At 49.8% G+C, this 20498-nt stretch overlaps 8 protein-coding genes across 8 annotated transcripts; 3 read left to right on the top strand and 5 right to left on the bottom strand.

Moving 5' to 3' along the window:
* Nucleotides 1–230: 230 nt before the first annotated feature.
* BDW70DRAFT_162340 (tryptophan dimethylallyltransferase-domain-containing protein) lies at nt 231–910 on the bottom strand (the record flags this gene model as incomplete). Its single annotated transcript, XM_073741122.1, has 2 exons — nt 231–583; nt 703–910. 2 exons carry the CDS (start codon nt 908–910, stop codon nt 231–233), a joined length of 561 nt encoding a protein of 186 aa, XP_073593479.1.
* Nucleotides 911–1880: 970 nt separating this feature from the next.
* BDW70DRAFT_162339 (beta-ketoacyl [acyl carrier protein] synthase domain-containing protein) lies at nt 1881–2567 on the top strand (the record flags this gene model as incomplete). The annotated part of the gene is made up of 1 exon (XM_073741121.1): nt 1881–2567. One exon carries the CDS (start codon nt 1881–1883, stop codon nt 2565–2567), a length of 687 nt encoding a protein of 228 aa, XP_073593478.1.
* Nucleotides 2568–2717: 150 nt separating this feature from the next.
* On the top strand, nt 2718–6251 carry BDW70DRAFT_162338 (acyl transferase domain-containing protein; the record flags this gene model as incomplete). The annotated part of the gene is made up of 1 exon (XM_073741120.1): nt 2718–6251. One exon carries the CDS (start codon nt 2718–2720, stop codon nt 6249–6251), a length of 3534 nt encoding a protein of 1177 aa, XP_073593477.1.
* A 223-nt stretch (nt 6252–6474) lies between these two features.
* Nucleotides 6475–7727, bottom strand: BDW70DRAFT_141208 (uncharacterized protein). Its single transcript, XM_073737731.1, has one exon. It carries the CDS (start codon nt 7445–7447, stop codon nt 7163–7165), a length of 285 nt encoding a protein of 94 aa, XP_073593476.1. The 5' UTR covers nt 7448–7727; the 3' UTR covers nt 6475–7162.
* On the bottom strand, nt 7706–8933 carry BDW70DRAFT_90946 (uncharacterized protein). Its single transcript, XM_073745175.1, has 2 exons — nt 8605–8933; nt 7706–8423 (listed from the first exon to the last, which is right to left on the bottom strand). Exons 1-2 carry the CDS (start codon nt 8829–8831, stop codon nt 7964–7966), a joined length of 687 nt encoding a protein of 228 aa, XP_073593475.1. The 5' UTR covers nt 8832–8933; the 3' UTR covers nt 7706–7963.
* Nucleotides 8934–9753: 820 nt separating this feature from the next.
* On the bottom strand, nt 9754–11714 carry BDW70DRAFT_152239 (uncharacterized protein; the record flags this gene model as incomplete). The annotated part of the gene is made up of 4 exons (XM_073739407.1): nt 9754–9892; nt 9946–10529; nt 10581–10790; nt 10848–11714. The coding sequence occupies 4 exons, from the start codon at nt 11712–11714 to the stop codon at nt 9754–9756; spliced, it is 1800 nt and encodes a 599-aa protein (XP_073593474.1).
* Nucleotides 11715–15302: 3588 nt separating this feature from the next.
* Nucleotides 15303–16973, bottom strand: BDW70DRAFT_90922 (uncharacterized protein). The gene is made up of 3 exons (XM_073745174.1): nt 16595–16973; nt 16032–16539; nt 15303–15966 (listed from the first exon to the last, which is right to left on the bottom strand). Exons 1-3 carry the CDS (start codon nt 16759–16761, stop codon nt 15403–15405), a joined length of 1239 nt encoding a protein of 412 aa, XP_073593473.1. The 5' UTR covers nt 16762–16973; the 3' UTR covers nt 15303–15402.
* Nucleotides 16974–17771: 798 nt separating this feature from the next.
* Nucleotides 17772–20251, top strand: BDW70DRAFT_152236 (MFS transporter; the record flags this gene model as incomplete). Its single annotated transcript, XM_073739406.1, has 3 exons — nt 17772–18012; nt 18710–19553; nt 19609–20251. The coding sequence occupies 3 exons, from the start codon at nt 17772–17774 to the stop codon at nt 20249–20251; spliced, it is 1728 nt and encodes a 575-aa protein (XP_073593472.1).
* Nucleotides 20252–20498: the final 247 nt, after the last annotated feature.

Below are 20498 nucleotides of genomic sequence, written 5' to 3'. Positions count from 1 at the left end.
TCTGGTAATATCATACATGGACTGTAGTATTAAGGCTAAGTTATAATCCTGGCAGATAGTGGTGGAGGATATATGCTACCCCGTAATAGGTACAAGGCGTGTCACGTTAACACCTCTTACAAACCTGTCACTTCGGCCAAATCCACTCTCCATCCGTTTCTTGCGCCGTTGCAGCTTAAAGAGGATGTTGGCTGCACGCAGCACTGTCTTTCTATACCTGACCATTGCGTTTATCTCTGTTCAAGGGTTGCCAAGGGAGTGGCAAGTTTACCACCCTTGTCGATGGCCTTGATTGCGTCAAACATGAGCGTCTCTTTCGAAGTCCCCGTTGCGATCGACTTGATGCGGGGGTAGATGTAGGTCTTCAAGACAATATCACCGGATGGTCCCAGATCGGCTGCCAGTTTGTTCTGTGTCTTGAGGACGGGAATTTCAGTATTTGCATCCCGCAGAGTCTGGATTTCCTTGTCCGAGACAACCAGTTCCTTGGTGAATTGGTCGAACCATTTCAAGTCAAGCCCTGGAACCATGGCCTTCATGTCCTGGAGAACAGGCCTGATGGCTTGGGTGTTGAATGGATCATCTTGTGTCCCCGTCAACGGACTCAGAGGCTGGAGTAATTAAAGCTCAGCTCAAAAGGAAGTCCAAAGCGCGTTAGATGACTCTTCCAGTTCATGGGTCGACCTTTCTCAGGGTACGGACCCAACGCCGGGATAATGATCTCGCGGTGGATGCAGAGGAACTTGTACTGTGTGTGAATGCCATATCCAGCACCCGCCATCATGGTGGCAAACATCGGAGCGGTGCTATGCCACCATTTTGCGTGGTCCCTGTTCGAGAGGTTCAGGGCTTGACTCAACACGTAAAATGGCTTTGGCAGCTGTGCTGCTGGTTTCTTGGAGATGTCCATTGTTGAGCATTCGGGTTCCTGGTTTGTTGGATGAGTCCAGATTGAAAAGGACGAGGGGAACCCAAGGAATACTACCGTGCCCCTTCTGTCTAGGTTATAGAATAGCATGATTTTCATGATGCACGTTGTGGGGGCCTCGGTCTCTCCATGTATTTGTGGCAGCGACTGCATGAGTAGCGCATGCTACGCGAGCCCGTGCCTTTTGTGATGTAACTGCATCTCTTGTCGTCCGCTAAGACAGGAGTTTAAGAGGCTGCCTTGCTGAGGCCTACATTGTTTCCCGTACGTGTTCACGGTGGAGAGTGTTTTCCTGCATCTGCAATGAAGTACGCCCTAGTTTGGCCGCTGTGAGTTAAGACATAGTCAGACCATAATGCATAGCTTGCTATAATTTGCATCGCTCATGCCAAGGAGGTGTGAGGCTCCTGAGTCAAGATTTCTCTCAGTGCCAAGCAGTAATTTGTGATCTCCAACGTCTAGAACCGTACGTACCAGGTGCCATCTGCACGTAAGATGCAGCACCCTGAAATGGCCGTTGCCCAACCAGTTCAGAACAATCGTGAGGTCACGCAAGTACGGAAATTAGACGAGCTGAATAGAACATATCCTTCCTATGACTACTGGAAGGCTGGAAATTGCTTTAGTTGAAGTGGCGGTCACAAAAGGAGTTCTACTACAGGGGACCCCCACTGAGTACCATGCACCCAAAACAAGTTACGGTTAGTAGATTAGGGGTAAGCAATGGCTCAGCGCGTCCAGCCCACTGTTGGTAAAATTCATTGTTGGATGGGACTAAATGGGGTGATAATAGTATAAAGCTAAGGATCCATCATGTACAATACTTACTCTTGCTGTGGTCGTCCGGGCATTTTCATTTGTCCGGGCATTTTCATTGCTAAACCTACCGGCCTTGTTCCATATCTCGGCTGGAAACTTTTGCTTTGTCAATGCTACATTTTACCTCGCTGCCATGAAGACGCCGATTGCTGTTGTTGGGACCGCCTGCCGATTTCCAGGCGACGTAGCCTCACCATCGAAGCTCTGGGAGCTATTGTCCAACCCAAAGGATGTGCTTAGGGATCTATATCCCGAACGATTAAACCTCTCCTGCTTTCATCAGAACGGCAAGCAGCATGGGGCTAAAGATGTCCCGAACAAGTCCTATATATTAGACAGCGATGTTCATCGCTTCGATGCTGGTTTCTTCAATATCAGTGCAGCGGAGGCGGAGGCAATGGATCCACAACAACGGCTCTTACTCGAGACAACTTATGAGGCACTCGAAGCTGCGGGATATACATTGAAACAGATGCGCGGCTCGTCCACATCGGTGTTTATTGGCGCGATGGCATCGGACTACCATGACATTCAGGCTCGGGATCTGGACACAATCAGCCGATGGCATGCAACAGGGACATCGCCGAGTATCCTCTCAAATCGCGTCTCGTACTTCTTTGACCTGAAAGGGCCTTCAATGACTATCAATACTCCATGTTCCAGCTCACTGGTGGCATTGCACCAAGCGGTCCAGAGTCTTCGTGATGGTGATTGCACTACCGCCATTGTAGGTGGCGTCAATCTTTTGCTAGACCCTGAGGTTTTTATCAGTCACTCGAACCTACATTTGCTGTCCCCAACGTCAAGATGTCGCATGTGAGACAGAGATGCTGACGGCTACGCCCGAGGCGAAGGGTGCGCTTCACTTGTGATTAAATCATTGGGTCAGGCTCTGAAGGATGGGGACGATATAGAGTGCATCATTCGGGAGACTGCGGTCAACTCGGACGGCAGATCTGCGGGAATCACAATGCCCAGTCCGGAGGCCCAGGCGGCGTTGATCCGTGACGCTTATGAACGCAGTGGCCTGGATCCTGTTCGGGACAGATGCCAATATTTCGAATGCCATGGAACTGGAACGCAGACGGGAGATCCTGTCGAGGCGCAGGCAATCCAACAGACCTTCTACCCGAAGAGCTGTGTCTTTGCTCCAGACGACATACTCTATGTGGGAAGTACCAAGACTCTCATTGGCCACCTGGAAGGCTGTGCAGGTCTCGCAGGCGAGATGGAGGTTATAGGGTGCCTCAAGAACCGGATAATCACGCCAAACATGCATTTCGACAACCTCAATCCCAATATCTCACCATTCTACGACCACCTCCGGGTACCGACAAGCGCTATACCCTGGCCATCCGATGGCCATGGCTCTCCCTTGAGGGTAAGCGTAAACTCTTTCGGTTTTGGAGGGACTAATGCCCATGCCATCCTCGAGAGTTATGTACCCAGTCAATTGGGAACCCAAGTCACTTACTGTAAAGAGTCCGCAATCAAGGAGCATGCCACGGCTAGCCCATTCGTCTTCTCAGCACACACCCAGGAGTCCCTATATTCAAACATTGAACGAATGGCCCAGTACGTGAGGAACAACACAACGTTAGATTTGTGTAGTTTGGCCTGGACATTGGCCAAAAGAGCCGTCCTGCCGTTCAGGGTCTCTATCACTGCCATAAACAGAGACGAGCTCATCAGCAGTTTGGAAAAGGTCATTGAAGAGTTCAAAGGTAGCAAAATGAGCGAACAAGGCCGGTTTCGATGGAAGCAGTCACCTGAGCCACCAAGGATTATGGGCATTTTCACAGGACAGGGCGCACAATGGACTGGAATGGGGCGTGAACTGCTACGTGCGTCTTCCATTTTCCGCAGGTCTATCGAGCGGTGCGAGCGTGCCCTAGCAACTCTTCCCGACAAACCCTCGTGGTCTCTTCATGAGGAGCTTCTATCCGACAAACCCTCGTCGAGTGTCTCAGACCCTGCAGTAAGTCAACCGGTAACGACTGCAATTGAAATAGCAATCTATGATCTGCTGTGTGCGTCTGGAGTCCACGTCGATCTGGTCGTGGGCCACTCGTCTGGCGAAATAGTGGCTGCCTATGCGCTCAACATTATTTCGACAGAAGACGCCATGAAAATAGCCTATTACCGTGGTTTGCACACCAGGCCTGCTAGACGGGGTGGCATGCTTGCCGTCGGCCTTTCTTTTTCCGACGCCAATGACTTGTGCTCTCAGCCGTACTTTGCTGGGAAAATCGTGGTGGCAGCGAGCAATGGGCCTCTGAGCACCACCCTATCGGGCGATTACGATGCGATCCTCGAAGTCAAGGCACGCCTTGACCGTGAGAAGACATTTGCAAGAACTTTGCAGGTTGATGTTGCGTATCACTCACATAATATGGTGCCCTGTGCTTCTACATATCTCCAAGCATTGAAGGCATGCAACATCCAAGTGAAATCACCCAAGAGTGGTTGTACGTGGATCTCAAGCGTGACTGGAAACAGTGCAACTCTGAACTGGGATCTACAAGCCTTCTCCGCAAGCTACTGGGTCGATAACATGGTCAAGCCCGTCCTCTTTTCCCAGACAGTGGAGAGGTCACTTTGTGTTTGTCGAAGCCTTAGTGCGTGTATCGAGATTGGACCTCACCCAGCTCTCCGCGGTCCAGTGTTAGACATCTTGAAACAAAATGGGTTGTCAAGTGTTCTTTATACTTCGTTACTTCGCCGAGGGCAGAGTGATTTCAAGGCTGCATCATCCGCCGTTGGTTGCCTCTGGGAACGGGTGCCTGAACATTTGGACATTGGGAGGTTCCTCCAGGCCTTTAAAATGCAGCCCTTCCAACTGATAAAGGGATTGCCACCCTATTCTTGGGACCATAGAAGGCGATACTGGAGGGAGTCTCGCGTGTCGCGGAATTACCGTCTCGAAAGTACACCTGTGCACCCGCTATTGGGTCGGCGACTTCCCAGCGAATTCCCGAATGAAATGTGTTGGAGGAATATCCTAAATTTAGAGGCAATGCCCTGGGCTGAAGGTTATAAGGAAGAGGGCCGAGTGGTGCTTTCGGCAGCCTTCTATCTGGCCTCTCTGACTGCAGCTAGCTCTGCAGCTGTATGTCAAAGCCTTCATTTACTTGAGGTCAGCAATTTCGGTGCCATGGAATCCATATCCTTGGAAGAGGATGGCGATGGGGTAGAGTATATCACGAGAAAACGATTCCTTAACGAAACCCACGAGACAGCGTCAAGTACCAAACTGGATGCCGAAGCTTCCTGTCATGCGTGTTATAGCGATAGATCCCTCTTAACTAGGCTATGCACTGCACGTCTAACACTCCATCTCTGCGAAGCAAGCCATCTTGATAGTGACCAGCTACCCCCGAGGGAACACCCTAACCACCTTGTCACGCCTGTATATGTTGCCGATCTCTACGACTCCTTTGAACAGGCTGGCACAAGCTACTCCGGGCCCTTTCGATGCATAACCTCGGTCCAGCAGTCTCTGGGCGAAGCCACCGCGTCTGCAGCTTGGGTAGCTGATACTATCGCCTCGGGATCTGCACTTCTTCCAGCGAAGCTACAAGCTTCATTCCAGGCAAACTTGTGTGCCTTTGCCTCACCATTGAGTGAGGGGCTGTGGGCCCGTTTTCATGCAAAGGAGGTTCGTCGGGCTCTCGTTAGCCCTCACATTTCTCTCGGAAACGTTTCATGTGAGATCGACGCTTTCGTGACTGGACTCGACAGTGACGCAGTAGAAGGCGATGTGTCGATGTACAATCCAGAGGGGAAATCTATAGTGCAAGTCGAAGGCTTGGTTATGAAGAGTGTCCCTCGATCTGATACCTTGAGCGAACGCAACCTGTTCTCACACGTGGTATGGGAGAGCGACCCTTTCGGATATTTATTAATATCTTCGTATCATGCCCCGAAGGATGGGATAGCTTGGGGAAATGCAGCAGATGTGATCGCTTTGTATCATTTCCGAAGAGCACTCGACGAGCTTGATTCACGCGAAGCTGGAGGTTTTATTCCTCACCACCAACTCTTGTACCGTGAGATTAGCCGCATTGTTGCGGATGACAAGGGCTCTGAGAACTACGTTGCCCTCCCAGATCGTGCCCTAACGCAGGAAGAAAGCATAACCTCAATGGTCGATCAATTCGCAGGAGCCGTGGATCTTCAGTCAATCCATTCACTCGGCATGGCCTTGCCAGCCATACTGAGAGGCGAGGTAGACCCTCTTGACATGCCGAACGGAACTGACATCTTCGAGGACCTATCCCAAGCTCCGGGGGTACTTTCTCCGCTGAACGAAGACGTTTGTTTTATCATCAAACGTATTGTGCACAAGCATCCACATATGGACATTTTAGAGCTTGACGCTGGTCGTCCTGTGATATCCCAGCAAATACTGAAAGAGCTTGATGATAGGTATACTTCCTATTGTCTTAGCAGCAAGGCTCCAGCATCACTAGACCAGACAGTGACCAAGCTCTCTGCCATTTAGTAAGTCTTGACTTTATAGGCTTCATCAAGACAAACTTGGATGAATTGAAAATATCTATTGCCAGTTCGAGTCAAAGGATGAGTTGTTCCTTTCCACCTAGACCTATAAAAGTGTGGAATCTCCACGATACTCTTCCACGAGCTTAGCCAGAATGGTTGCCATTCTTGGCTTTTGTTTGGTGCTTTAGCCAAGATAAATTGGCACATTCTCAGCCAGAACGATTCTATTGAAGGAGAGCCAGGTTTCCTTTATCAATCCAGTTTTGAGCAGCTTCGAGGCTCTCGCATACATAATAGTTAAACTCACTCTCTAGCCCATATCAGCCATGACCGGATAGGCGTCTAGTGTAGCGACGGCCTGCAATAGCTCCTTGTGAGTTTCATCCGTATTCATATAAGTCATCTTGCAAAGGAAAGCTGGTCCATCAAGAGACCCAGTTGTCTATAGAGCCGGCCGGCCATAGCTCATGACAGAGTTGACACGGTCTTTCATGGAGCCAGAACTCTTCATCAAGATTACTTATATGCTTCTCACGCAACAAATCTGCTACCTCCTTGCCAATTTCCTCTACACTCAAAGGGAGATGCTCATTACGCCGAGTAATATTGTTTCAAGGGGTCCAGATTCCCTTTGGCTGGGCTAAACCTCGCCGCATTGATCGACCCGATCATCCGCGCCAAGAGTGACCGGGCAAGTCCACTTAGAAGATATGCCTCTGGATGACGAAAGTAAGGAGTTCCAGATGGGGCAAGGCGCAAATTTTGCAGGCGGCATGATGGTTGATTCGACAATATATGATTCCAAACACTGCGAGCGAGCGCCTCATCTATTGCTGCATTGATGAATGCTTCGCAAAGAATATTTTGATCCACATCCTCACCACGAACCCCCCCTCTGAAAGGCGCCCTGGGTCAAAAATGGAGGTCAATGACCAAGGAATGAAGGGATGAGAAGCCACAAAGAGCGTAGTAGAATGTGAGCCTCCCGAGCGCATAAAACTGCAGCCGCAGCTCCTCCAGATCTGGACAGCTTTCTGTCAGCCTGGTAATATCAGAAACATTTAATTCTGAATATTTGTACCCTGTATCCCAACTGCTCCCAATACGCGGGCTTTTGGTGGATTGCAGTATAGGTCCTTGTATTGATCGGTCATGACGTTCCATGATTGTGGTCAAGCTCAAAGCTGCGCAGACCATGGAGACAAGAAATCTTCAATCGGTTGAAAGCTTTAACTTCAGATAAAGATTCTGAGAAATCTGCTCCCATATTTGGTTCACGCCAACCGATGGAATTTACATTAATAAAAAGGCATTCTAGATTTGGGAGTGCCAATGCAAGCTGAGCGAGAGTGGCGGGTTCAGTATACTGATCGACGTCGACTGATTTCAGCTGAGAAATGTCATGTTTTTGTGAGTCTCAGCAAGAGTTGTTATTATCACCATTATTGAGTCAAGGGAAGATGCTTGTATCGGTTTGCATATTGCGGCGAGATTCTGCCACTCTTCGATTAGCATGGTGGTAGGCACACAACGATCTGTATTGATACACTTGATCTGTATTTTCTCGAGGATTTGATAATTTCAGTCCCGATCAAGCACGGCATTTCATCCCTAGCTTATGGTGAGAATAGTGCCGTCAATACCTGCGCCGTCTTATACCTCCGGGCACCCTCATGATTCATAGGATATTGCCTACGAGCGCCATGCGCCCTCTCAACCAGTAAGCCGACCGCACTGCAAACACCGCGCCCAGTCCTGCGCAAAGCCTCGACGAATAAACAGCTCCGTGGGTTGCAAACGCCTCGACTTCTCCTTGTGACACGGAAGACATGGGGCCTTCTTTACCTTCACCTTCACCTTCATCTTCACCTCCACCTTTACCTTGACCCATGCGACGATTATTGTCGCAAGAAAAGGGTAAGGGGAGAGGACCCCACCTTTGCTGCGGCTTCGCATCCCCTCACAGACAGCGACCAATTTATCCCACGATTCCCTCGACGAGGTGTCATACGCCAAAACAAGGCAGACATGCTGCATGATAGTGAGGAGAGCCGAATAAGCAGCCCAAGTCCCCGTGGAGTCCGTCACAAAAACAAAGCGGACATCGTAGCGGAAGTAGTCCGTCTCGGAGTCGCCTGTCAGGTCGAACTCGCTTTCCGTAATTTGTTTCTCGCTAGAGTAGCTATTTAGACTCAAAACTGCGCGCACGGGTGTGAGTGAGCTCAGCTAGGCAAGCGCCAGGTTGGGGTTGTGGTATAATATATATAGTACTTGAATCAACTAGGAGCATGCGTGCATGTATGCATGTTGCAATGCGCTGGGTGGGTATGTAGATAGATGGATAGATAACGTACCCTGTAAAGACGCGAGTAGTCGACGGCGCCTTTGTGTGACGAGCTACGCCCGAAGTCTTGATTCGGGCATTGCCCGAATTGCGATGGACATGATCAACATGATCAACAACATGATCAACAGGATTAACAAGATCAACGTGGTCAACATTATCAACGTGACCAATATGTTTGATACTGATCAACACACTCGGAGTCCTATGACCCGAGCTCGCTACCAAGCTTGCCATTCCGGCAAAGCATATAAGAAGCTCAACGGTCACTGTTTATTAGTTCTTTAACGAATTCTTCTCTAGTCCAATGCTACTTGTTAGTATCAACGACTCTAGCTCGTGACACTTTGGCATTCGCGACCATAATGGCGATAGATTGGATCCCAGAACCGGCCTTGCGGATTGAAGGTAGCGTGGTGGGTGACCGCTTCACCGCGCTAATATGCATGGCGCGAGGAGGAGGGAACTGGTTAACACTTTCGCTCTCTGCTATCGTGGCCGGCGCTCATGGCGCGGGCTCACTGCACGGCTGCTCCGGCTGGCTTTGCCACGGAGCTTGCGGAACACGGAGAGAGATCAAATGGAAGACGGGCGGGTGAGGTATGTGGGTGAAATGAGTGGATACGGGCAAAGCCTGGAATATACCTGCAACCGAGGCACAGCTAACGCCTAACGGATATTTATGTGGAAATTGCCTTGGCCGTGTTTTTGGGGCCGAAAAAAAAAGAAAGAAAAAAAAAAAAGTCGGACCTTGCCTGATCAAGATGCTCTGTGATAGTCGATATTAATAGTTAGAGGATGGAGGTAACAAGGGCGATATGTGTAGACCTTGACAAAACCCGCGACGGGTCGGGTACGGGTCCAGACCATGAACCCGCGCGGGTTTTTCGGTAACCCGTGGGTTGTCAAGCAGAGCAAACATACTGTATAACCCCAGAAACTTGATAAATTAGCAAGTTTACGCAGTGAATACGGCCTAATATAGAAGTTTTATGCAAAATGGGTTCATGGCGGATAACCCGCAGGTTGGCGGGTTTTGGGTAGGGTGCTGACCGTCGATCCAACCCGTGGGTTGGGGTTCTGACCTTGGGCCCGTCACGAGTTTTGTCATGGCTATAATCCACGGCCCGAACGGCCCGGCCCGACCCGACAGAAGCTCTCATAAACGAATAGAGTTACTTGCCCAGTTGACAGAGTCGACGTTCAACCAAGGGACTGAATCAAACCACTCGTCAAGCACATCGCTAGAATCCGGACACATAGGCGAGCCGTCGGAATTATCCGGCCATATCATAGTCCTACTAGGGTTCAGTCACCACAGCATAATAGAGTATATATTACATGGGCTCACCGTAAATGGCTTATGATCGGGTAAGCCTTGGCACAGATGGTGCTTCGTTCTCGAAGCGCCTCGAATCGGACGACTGCAGCATCAATCACGGATTTGTACGCGGATGCATTCAAAGATCCGGGTGCCATAAGTAAACAGGAGGCCATTGCGACCGCACCATGAAAGGCGCAGAAACTTGTCGTGCCATATACATACCAGCGATAACGTCGCAGTCGTGGAAATTCGGCGAATTGTCGGTGGATTTCAAGCAAGGCCACCCCTGAGGTAGTGCACTTTAATTGCGACTCAAATCTGGGTGGCTGGCCCAATCGAGATCGGCAAAACGCCCTGTGAAGAAGAAGATAGAGCTGATGGGCATACTGTTGCAAGATACACCAATGAGCATAGCTCGACAAACCAAGCACACTGGGTTGCCCGTCTATAAGGAACTTGGCATCCCACTTTGCCTGTTCCTGAGATATCAAAGAGTGAAATGAAGTCAGATTGTCTTCGGTCAGCTCGGTATCCCTAGAGAGAAGATCGCAGACGCGGCTGGAAATCTCAAAAAGACGGAGCTTGAACACAACCACGGACATCTGGGTGGGCTAACTAGAGGGCGGAAGAATCATGTCGTCCCGAATATCAGTGTCATTAACATCCGCGGGCAGTGTAACTTCGATTTCCGAGAAAGCTGAGACGTTCACATCGCGGAAAAGGATGGCTTGATAGGTATGCAGCATAATGATGCCCGCCCAGCAGCGACGGCGCTGCTCAAACTCAATGCAGCCCATGGTGGAAGGTTTGGTCTTTATATTGCATCGCAGCGCAATACCGATATTAAGAGCCATGCCTTCGCAAACGTCAATCTTAGTCACGCCAGGAGTCAGAGCGCATACCTAAGAGGACCCAGGTCTGTTCCACACCGCATTATGACTCATCCCATAGATGAGGATCAAAAGCGCTTGGAGAGTATGCAGGGAATGTCGGATAAGAAATCGATCCTGAGACAGGCAAACCATTGCACGATTACGAAACTTTGCTGCGGTGGCTCGAAAGTCCAAAGTCTCGGTCTCTTTGCGCCAGCTGTCTATTGGACTAGGGTCACTATCCTCCATTGTGTTCAAAGTCACAGAGCAGAGGACAAAAAGCAAAGCCATCCAGGAGAGACTGGTCTCGGCTTGGCTATGAAAGAATCGGGTGTACTCTCTCTGAAAGGTAGGCCCATGTAGGATATGATACAACGGCGACAAACGGGAGAAGTATTGGATAATAAGATAGTCGCAGCATTCTTTTGGCGGGAGTAGACTCAAAAGATCCTGCTTTGAAATGTCTGGACCAAGGGAAAACGGGAAATTGAAACCGTTTGGCTGGCAACCTTGCCCGTCTCTGGTATACCAAGGCTGGTCTGTCGGCCGCTGGAATATTTCCTCCCAACGAGCATGGCTATCGCTGGCCGCCAGGTTCTCAGACGGGTGAAGGAGAGAACGGCCATCATGTTCGGGAAGCGGAGCAGGGAGATGGGACGACTTCCGACCGAACCCATTGTCTATAGCCGGTGATTGCCGTAACGTATCATCATTGGTAGGTCCCGAATCATGTCCTTGTGGGAGATTCCGATAGGTGCAAAGACTGACCAGGCCACGCCGAGAGCATGACGTACAAGGAAGGCATCGGTCACAGCGTAACTTAGAACGCCTACACGGTTCGCAGTTGAACGGCTTCCGCGCCCGCCGTATACGGTTCCTTTGTTCGTTCGGAGTGGCTTCTGCGACGGATGGCGATGGAGACATTCGTACCTGGCCTGCAGCTCGGCACTAATCGAGGTGTTTGTAATTAAAAGGCCCAGAATTTGTGAGTGTAGTGCTCAGGTGGGACGCAAAGTCAATACCATGCTTTCACTCGTTCCAGAATAGCCAGATGCGTGGGGCGCTCCACAATAAGTTGACCAAGGCGAGAGGAAAATCTACGGCTGAAGAGTGCCCGATGGTACTCCCTCGTCTCTCGCGGTAAGTTTCACGGAACCAGAACACTTTGATTAGGGACTTACTTGTACCTATAGTCAGCTGCTGCATGATGCGTCCCCGGCTCCAACGATTCATTCGGATAAACAAGACACGAACTTAGATAGCCCGTGCCTTCAGCCAGCCATCCCAGTCCCGTCTTGGGACGGCGACGAACCCCGCAGAGAGCATTCATTACATTGCTTTATTCACTTTCCGTTCGTCCTTAGTGGTTGACAGATAGTGCTCGCGTTTGGCATTTCCCTTTTCCTTGTTCAAGTGAGTGTTCTCCTGTCGTTAACCAGCGTCGGTGCAGAGAATTCAACCAGCTTAGATTGACATCACTTTGCACAGAGCAGAGACGGCTAGCCAGATGCATGCCTTTAGTGGCAGTCTTGATATTGGAGACGGTTGGATACCACGTATATTCAATCCAAATCCCTAAAGCTAATTCTTGACTTGGCATGACCTGACCCTGAGGCTACATCACCAGGAGGTTGAAAATGCGCCAGGATAGCTTCATGGAGGCCCATTTGAGAGCAGAGGAGAGATATAGAGAGACGGCTATTATACGAGTTTACCGGAGGAACAGGCCTGTCCATATTATCTGCGGACTGTAGAGTGCAAGTATACTCGAGTCTATAGTGTAGCCATCTTCGATAATGAAGCCATGGATCCAGAGAGGACGGCCGGCTCACCGGAGGAGCAGTAGGCCAGAAACCCTCCGTCTCCTTTCACACGAAGTATTTGCGACAGAGCGTATAGACATGCATGTTGTCTAGATAGCTGGCCAGATATTTGTGAATCGAATCCCCGGCTTTCTTCTGGAGCCTTAATTCTCCACCGAGCACCTATCCAGTGCGTCAGGCTGCTGCTGCTCTGGGAAGATAAATTATCAGAGAATATCGTTCGGAAATCAGACTAAAAGCTTTGGAAACGCTCCGCTGATAATACACGTAGCCACATCCCCTCGCCATGGCGGGCTTCTGCGATTTTCTTTCTCGTACGAAAACGAATGAACACTTATTTGGCTACGAAAGAAAGTTGTGGGCCTTCGGGTCTGCTAGCCCCACTCGTTTTCGTACAGATATCTACAGCACTATCGTCTCTGAGGCTCTCGATGCAGGAATTACTGACATCAGTTTCTGGGGATTCACCGATAAGCACGCGTACACTTGGGTAAAGGGAGCGAAGCCCTTGATGTTCGACGAGTATTATAATCCTAAGGGTGCGTTCTACGCAACCCACACTGCCTTGGCAAGCTTCGATAATGTGGCACCTGCCAATCAAAGCTGTGTAAAGGGTCTACCTGGGTCTCTGAGGGGGCAATAGGCGGAGAGAGTGACTTTATTACGGCGTCTGCGGAAGGTTCAACACAGCCGAAAGCTCGGCATTTTCAGTATCCCAAAGGCTTTCAACCTCTGGGAGACTTTACCCCCAACCAATATGTATTCTAGAACATCTAATAATCGTTCAATAATGTATGGTTTGAAGTGTCCAGTGGTTAGCCGCATACTAACTTATGCATACGTTTCCGTTTACCCCAGGAGAACTTTCCAATGCAATGACTATCCGAACGCTTCGGCTTCGTGCGCTGGGATAAAGCGTGCAAGCTAGCTTATGTTCGTCGAAGTCCGAGTTCCCGGGCTCGGTGAAATTCTGCGAAATGTAGAGATCAACCTCCCTCGGACAATTTAGGAATCGGCCGAGCTGAAATGTCTTCTTCCTCACCACCGCCACCGGTCTATTCATTTTTGGTGGCTCCGACCTCCAGACTTAAAGACCTTGAACTATCTAGTGATGGAGGTGCCTGCAGCAGTTATCCACTACCATGAGCTCTTACACATCCCGGCTGTTTCTGGACAATGTCAGCGGGGTAAGTCTGCCGAGAAAACATGGTGGCAGGTGACGTACTTGCCCAGATATATCGGTGATCGCCAACATGCTGTCTCCACACAAACACACTTCCCGATACATATGTTGTCAATCTGTTAGCTGCCATCGATAGGACTGACAAAGAAAGAAGAGATTTGCCCAGAGGCGAGGCTACGTTGACACGAGTACTATCCAAATTGGATCCAGCAGTTCTCTGGCTGAAGGCTCCCAAGGGACATCGTCTGTGGGTTACATTGATATTGAGTCGTATATATCTTTTCTGTTACCGGAAGACGAAACATTGCGTCTTGCGTCCTGTGTTATTCGTCATATCTTATATTTTGCACCGCCTCAAGATTCCTCTAATCTGTTAACTGTCGTCGAATTTCGAGACGTGAAATCGAGGCTTGCTGCGTCTACTCCTACACTAGCCCGGACGATAGTAGTTACTGATGATGGGGGCCTTTGTTTGCGACAGGAATCGAGCGGAATTTTCAAAGTTTCAAAAAACCGAGTGGCCCTCTTGGAAGCAAAACGACGGTTTTGGTGCCTTGAAAATGGCCGGCCGATTATTTCGGACGCATGTTTCGCGCAAATGACTTGTGAGGCTCTAGTAGCTAGATTAGCTGATCCGCTTGGTGAACTGGAACACGGCAGGTAACGAAAGAACTTCCTGCTATACCGCACTACGTCATGTCTATTTTCACGCTGGGGCTGACCGTTCATGATAGCGTATTAGTTATAAACGCTACCCAGCATTATATGTGCTTCCTTCATTTTGAAGTCAACTCAACTCCATTGTTCGATCTTCCTTCCAGAAGCGGAAGAGAACAGATTATTTTAAACCTATGTGGTATCATGCGCTGGGCCCGAACTGCATAGTATTTGAGGCTTCGGGGGGTTTCAAGGAGAGCTGCGAGTTTCGTGCTGAACCTTCGGCAACAAAACCGAGCAAGCAAGGAAGAATAACACAGGGAGGAATAGCACTTGGTAAGAATTAGACACAATGTACCGTATTTTTAAAACTAGCATTTTCTTCGCTTTCTCTTAGGGCCACTGAGGGCCGAGGCCGATACCCAAAACGGAAAATTAGGTGTTCCTTTCCCCCGGTGGGTGGAATGGCTTACAATGCTATAATCTCTTGACACGCTTTGTCGACATTTGTATACGAAGATACTAGTATTAGGGACTAAGACGACATGAGCTCGAAATTCCAGCTTGATAAGAGACATGGGCGGGTCGATATATATATTGCAATTGTGAAACAGTCTTTTCCGGGAATCCTCACTGACCAAATCACTTTCTTCGAACCTAACAGCCAATGGCCTCTGTCAAGAGAGCAACTGGTCAACATGCGTCACTATTTGGCCATCCACAGACGAAACGCAGGCCTCCTCATATGATATCGTCTCAAATGAATGGCTGCTGCTCCCGTAATCTCACTACCTCAATCCCAGTTGTCGGAACCTGCAAAGCGCATCCTTATAACCCATTAATCATTTCACCTTCTGAGAAGAGACAAGGCTCAATTAATTGGACTCAGGGCGAAAAGCTCAACGAGGCGCACATGATAGTATCTTATCATTTTGGCTCATCTGACATTTCATACCCAGTCAAATAGAATGCCCGCATCGTATAGAACACTTGAGGATTGAGAAATCCACCCTGTCGGGTCCAGATTATCCCTTAACTTGGACTGCGAAGCCTTTTTCTGAAGTACTTCCGTTCCTGTTCCTGGGGGGCTATTCCACACTTCATCACTATCCGGTAATCCAAAACATAGATCCGCCAGGGTTAGAAGCTCACTTCTGCCCCTGTCGGCATGCACACCCGCTGACTTCACACAACTAGTCATTCGACATACCTTGTATAGCGCTAGCCCAAATCGCTTGGTCTCTTCCACACTTACCCAGAGCAGCGCTGGCGTTATAGCGCTGTGATGCGTGAGCATGTTGGGGTAAGAGAAAATCCCGCCCAGCCGACAGCTTTGGACTAGAGCCACGAGAAGTTCGTACTCGTCTGGCTCAATCAGGTATCTGAAGTTAAGGTCAAACGCTCCTCGTTTTCCGGCACGAAACAATGCGAAAATGGTCTGTAGTAGTATACTTTGGTACGTTGGCAAGGGCCATGTGACCCGCGGTGTCATGTCCGATATTTGCCACCGATCCTGATATATACGAAAATGTTATCATCTGGTTGGTCGGTACTCCGTGATGTCATGCAATATCTTACCATCTGAGAACGGATTGCAGCGCAAAGGCTATTATGAAAATCCATTGCTGCGTCCTGCGATTTTGGACTTCCTTCCATCCACAATCCGATCATGGCGATGGATTGGATTAAAACACAAGGCTCGGTCGACAAGTCGAACGTGCCTCGGTGGAGAAACGGCCATTTCGGGTGAAACTCTTTGAAATAAATATCGACATAGTCATGGGCGATCCAACGGGGCGGTTTGACAGCTGTCGTCTTTGGGTCATCCGACAAGGAAGCTTTTGGACCCGGTTCGAGAATGGCAGGTCTGTGCTTCATCTGGACGTTGTTGTCCTTGACGCAGGCTCCCGGAGGATTTGCGTTCGCTGGATAACAGACTATATCCCGTTTTTGACATGAAGTGCATGGAAAGCCACCAATGCAGCGCTCTTTACGCTCATGGCATGCGCGACAAGCTTTCTGGGCCCGAGATGAAGGGGGCTGTCTGTCTGGGTGATAGGTCCGGACATGTCGGCGCAAGAGGTCACTGGTCATCCATGAGCTAGGACTTTCCTGGACATAAAATCGACACAAAGACAGACCTTCTTGTCAATCTACTCTCGCAATATGGGCACGAAAATGGATCCGTCTGGGAATGATGCGCCGCATGGCGATTCAGATGCTCTTTGCGCCGGTATTCCGCCTTACAGCCGGGATAGTCGCATCGATACGGCGCTCGGGCGATATCGGCCGAGGACTTTGGTGGCATTTTGTTCTCTAGTATGAAAGACTTTTAATTATGGGATATGGGTAACATTGTCGCAAGAAATACATGCAGTGGCGGGGTTTAATGCTTTAGACTTTCCGGCCCTCCCGGCATCCCACTCGTTCCATCCCACTCAGCCATGCGCGATGACAAACTGCCCTTCCCGCGGAAGTGAGCCCCACAAGGCAGATCTAACATCAGAAATGCCTCCTGTCAATGGGCGGTGGCTTGTTTCGCATCGGTGTACTGGGCACCGATATTCGTTGATAAGTGGAACAGAGTATTGCATTTTCCAACATTTATAGTACAACAATGCCAAGCTGCTTAATGTACATCCTAATCTGCTGTTAAGATTTCCCAGTACAATGAGAACCACAAAAACCATGATAATACAGCGCCGATGAGCACCGTGGCCATGAGAAACAGCATTAGTACACCTTCTTTGGAACCCCCGGAACCGTCCACACCACCTTGTCCATGAATTTCTCCTGCATGAACACCTTTGCCAAATCCTCCCGATTCTCGGTGAAGTGGTTCCAGGACTCGAAATGGATCGGGATCATAAAGTCGGCGCCAATATCACGAGTCAGCTGCACCGCCTGTTCTCCATCCATCGTGATCTGCACCGAGCCGTTGGGAAAGTCGAACGTAGCCTTGCCCAAGTTCAGCAGGGCGGCAGTGATATGCCACTTCTTTCCAATCTCCCGCAGCTCATCAATGTAGACCGTGTCGCCAGAGAAGTAGATCGCATTAGGCTTTCCAGAGGAATGAGTCCCAAATGAATCCGTCTCCAGGATAAAGCCGGTGACCTCTCCGACTGGGAAATGCTTGCACGGGGTGCCGGTAATCCGAAAGACCTTTCCGCCGATGCTCGAGGTGACGGTTTCCCAGGGACGCAGACCAACAACGCCAGGACGAGGGCGAAGGTTGGATGCGCCGTCCATTGTTGTGAAGACTCTCCGGCCGTCAAGTAGTTTGCGGCCTTCGGGGTCGAGGTTGTCGAGGTGATCTTCATGGCTCAACAGGACTGCATCAATTGGGGGCAGATCATGGAGGCGCAGGGCTGGTCCTTGTTGGTTAACCAGATGCGGTGGTGGTGGTATCTTGTCCAAGCCAAATATACTCAGGTCCGCATTCTCCCAAACTTCGGTGGAGTCATATTGAGTCCCCTCTATCGAGCCAAAGAATGGGTCCGTCAGGAAATTGATCCCGTCGACGTTCAAAATGGCAGTAGCTGTAGTGATGTGGGTGATTGTAAGACTCGGCTTCGGCATTGTTAGGTTTCAGGCGTGAAATTGCTGGATAGCGTTTGTTTTCTCGTGTTTCGTTTTCCAGGCCACTGAAGGATGTAAGAAGAGGTGAGATGTCTTAATCAGAGATCGATGAAGTACAAGAACGCAATGTGCAACCGTTGGGGGTTTAAGTACCTCGCTCTCAGATGGATGATTAGAAATCTCATTTCAAAGCTGTGGCCTTGGCCCAGCATATCCCACTTAATTGCGTGTGGCAAGCGAACATAGGCCACTATCCTGAGTATGAGTAAGTTGGCATCCCACCTCGTGATGTGGGTGCGCCTGGGAGAGTAGTAGATCTGGGGATATACATGAATGAACGCCCGCCAGGTATTACAATTCGCCACCGGTATCCCACTTATCCCACTTACAGATCTAATCAATACTAATCTGCCCCTGGGAAGCAAAATCACGGACTAGCAGCCCAATGAGGCGGACTGACAAATGGTCGTAGGTTGTCTGATACAACGCTTCATCGGCATCCCACCTGGTTTTTTTTCCTGATGGAAAAAGGGTATAAATAAGTAGTTTGTTGGCCATGTAAGTACGGACCACTTCCCAAAAACACTATAGGGTCCTGCTACCTCCCCCAAATAAAGCTATCATGCTTACTTCCCAAGACGTGGAGGCCTCGCCAGCCGATGGTAAACCATTTCCAGGTTTCACCCCGGCAGCGGAAGGCTATTGTACACAAAACATCGAGCCCGTGATCTCCAAATTACCGAGCATCCTAAATTCTCCTGAGTTCGAAGTCAACTGGGAAGCCAACGACCCTGAAAATCCTCGTTTGTGGCCACTCTGGTATAAAAGTCTGACCGTCGCGGTCATGAGTCTGAGCACGACAGTCGTCAGTCTATCAAGCACCCTATACACATCCGGTATACCTGGGGTGCAAAAAGAATTTGGTGTTTCCAAGCTCGCAGCCCTTGCCGGTGTCACAACTTACATGTTTGGCATGGCTATCGGCGGCGTTGTGTTTGCTCCGCTGAGCGAACTGGTCGGTCGGAGGCCAGTCTATATTGCCGCAATGACGGCCTTTCTCCTATTTCTGCTGCCGCCTGCATTGGCCCATAACATTGAAACCATCCTTGTGAGCAGGTTCTTTGGTGGGCTCTTTGGAAGCGCTCTGATGTCGAACTCACCCGCGTCCGTGAATGATATTATATCGGATGAACACCGGGCGTTGGCATTTGGCTTCTGGTCAATTGGCCCTACCAACGGACCTGTTTACGGCCCGATTATTGGGGGCTTTGTCTACGAATATCTCGGGTGGAGATGGACACATTGGATTGTGCTCATCATCGGAGGTGGCGTCATCGTCGTCTTGGCGTCTATCAAAGAAACCTATGCCCCGGTGATTCTGAGACGGCGTGCAAAGAAGAGGAGAGTAGAAACGCAAAATCCAAAATGGTGGACACGATATGATGGCGGACAAGTCTTCAAGTTATCCCTGCGAGCAAGTATGAGACGGCCATTTGTGATGCTTCTCACAGAGCCAATCTGGTAAGAAACTATCTTCCCTCCCACGCTCCAAGGCTTTGATCTAACCATCTCGCAGTATATTTTGGGACGTCTATGTCGCACTTGTCTACGGCATACTCTATCTATGTTTCGTTGCCTATCCAATCGCCTTCCAGCAGGAGCGCGGATGGTCACCAGGAATCGGCGGCCTTGGGTTCATCGGCATAGGTGTCGGAGTGCTGATAGCCATTGCGTGTGAGCCATTATTCCGCAAAGCCATCAACTCGCATCGAAAGACTTATGATGGCAACGTACCACCAGAGGCTATGGTCAGTATCGTTACTCTTGGTGCAATCCTTCTCGCCGTTGGACAGCTATGGTTTTCCTGGACGTGTACACCAAATGTCCACTGGATCGTCCCCATCCTGGCCGGACTTCCGTTTGGCGCTGGGAATTCATGCGTCTTTATCTACGCCTCTAACTATCTCGCCCGCTCGTACGGCATCTACGCGGCATCAGCTCTGGCGGGCAATATGTTTGTACGCAGTGTCATGGGAGCGTGTCTCCCCCTTGCAGGTCCGTCTATGTACGGAAATCTTGGTCTGAACTGGGCTGGCACTCTTCTTGGTCTGGTGGAGGCTGTGTGTATCGCAATTCCTGTTGTTTTTTACGTCTACGGGCATAAGATTCGCAAGGCCAGTCGTCTTATTACCGAGGTCGAACGATTCGTTGCGGCCTAGCTGTTGTTAGGTTTAACAAATCGGTGGTTACATACAAGGCATAGAAATGGGGAAGTGACATTCATTAACAGTGGGCAGGAGTTCCTTTTTTCTTTTCTTTATGTTTTCTTTGTTTTTAAACTGCCGCCGCGCGAACCTTCTTTCAGCAAGTGAACCAATGAAGTTGGTACCTCGCTAGAATTTCAGCGACGCGATAAGATTCTGGCTGAAGTGGATAGTGGTTTCCTGGAGTTTAGATGCAGAGGCC

This window comes from Aspergillus foveolatus (assembly GCF_047715535.1).
Source record: "Aspergillus foveolatus strain CBS 279.81 unplaced genomic scaffold BDW70scaffold_48, whole genome shotgun sequence".
Taxonomy (NCBI): Eukaryota; Fungi; Ascomycota; class Eurotiomycetes; order Eurotiales; family Aspergillaceae; genus Aspergillus; species Aspergillus foveolatus.
This window is presented reverse-complemented; position numbering and strand designations above follow the sequence as displayed.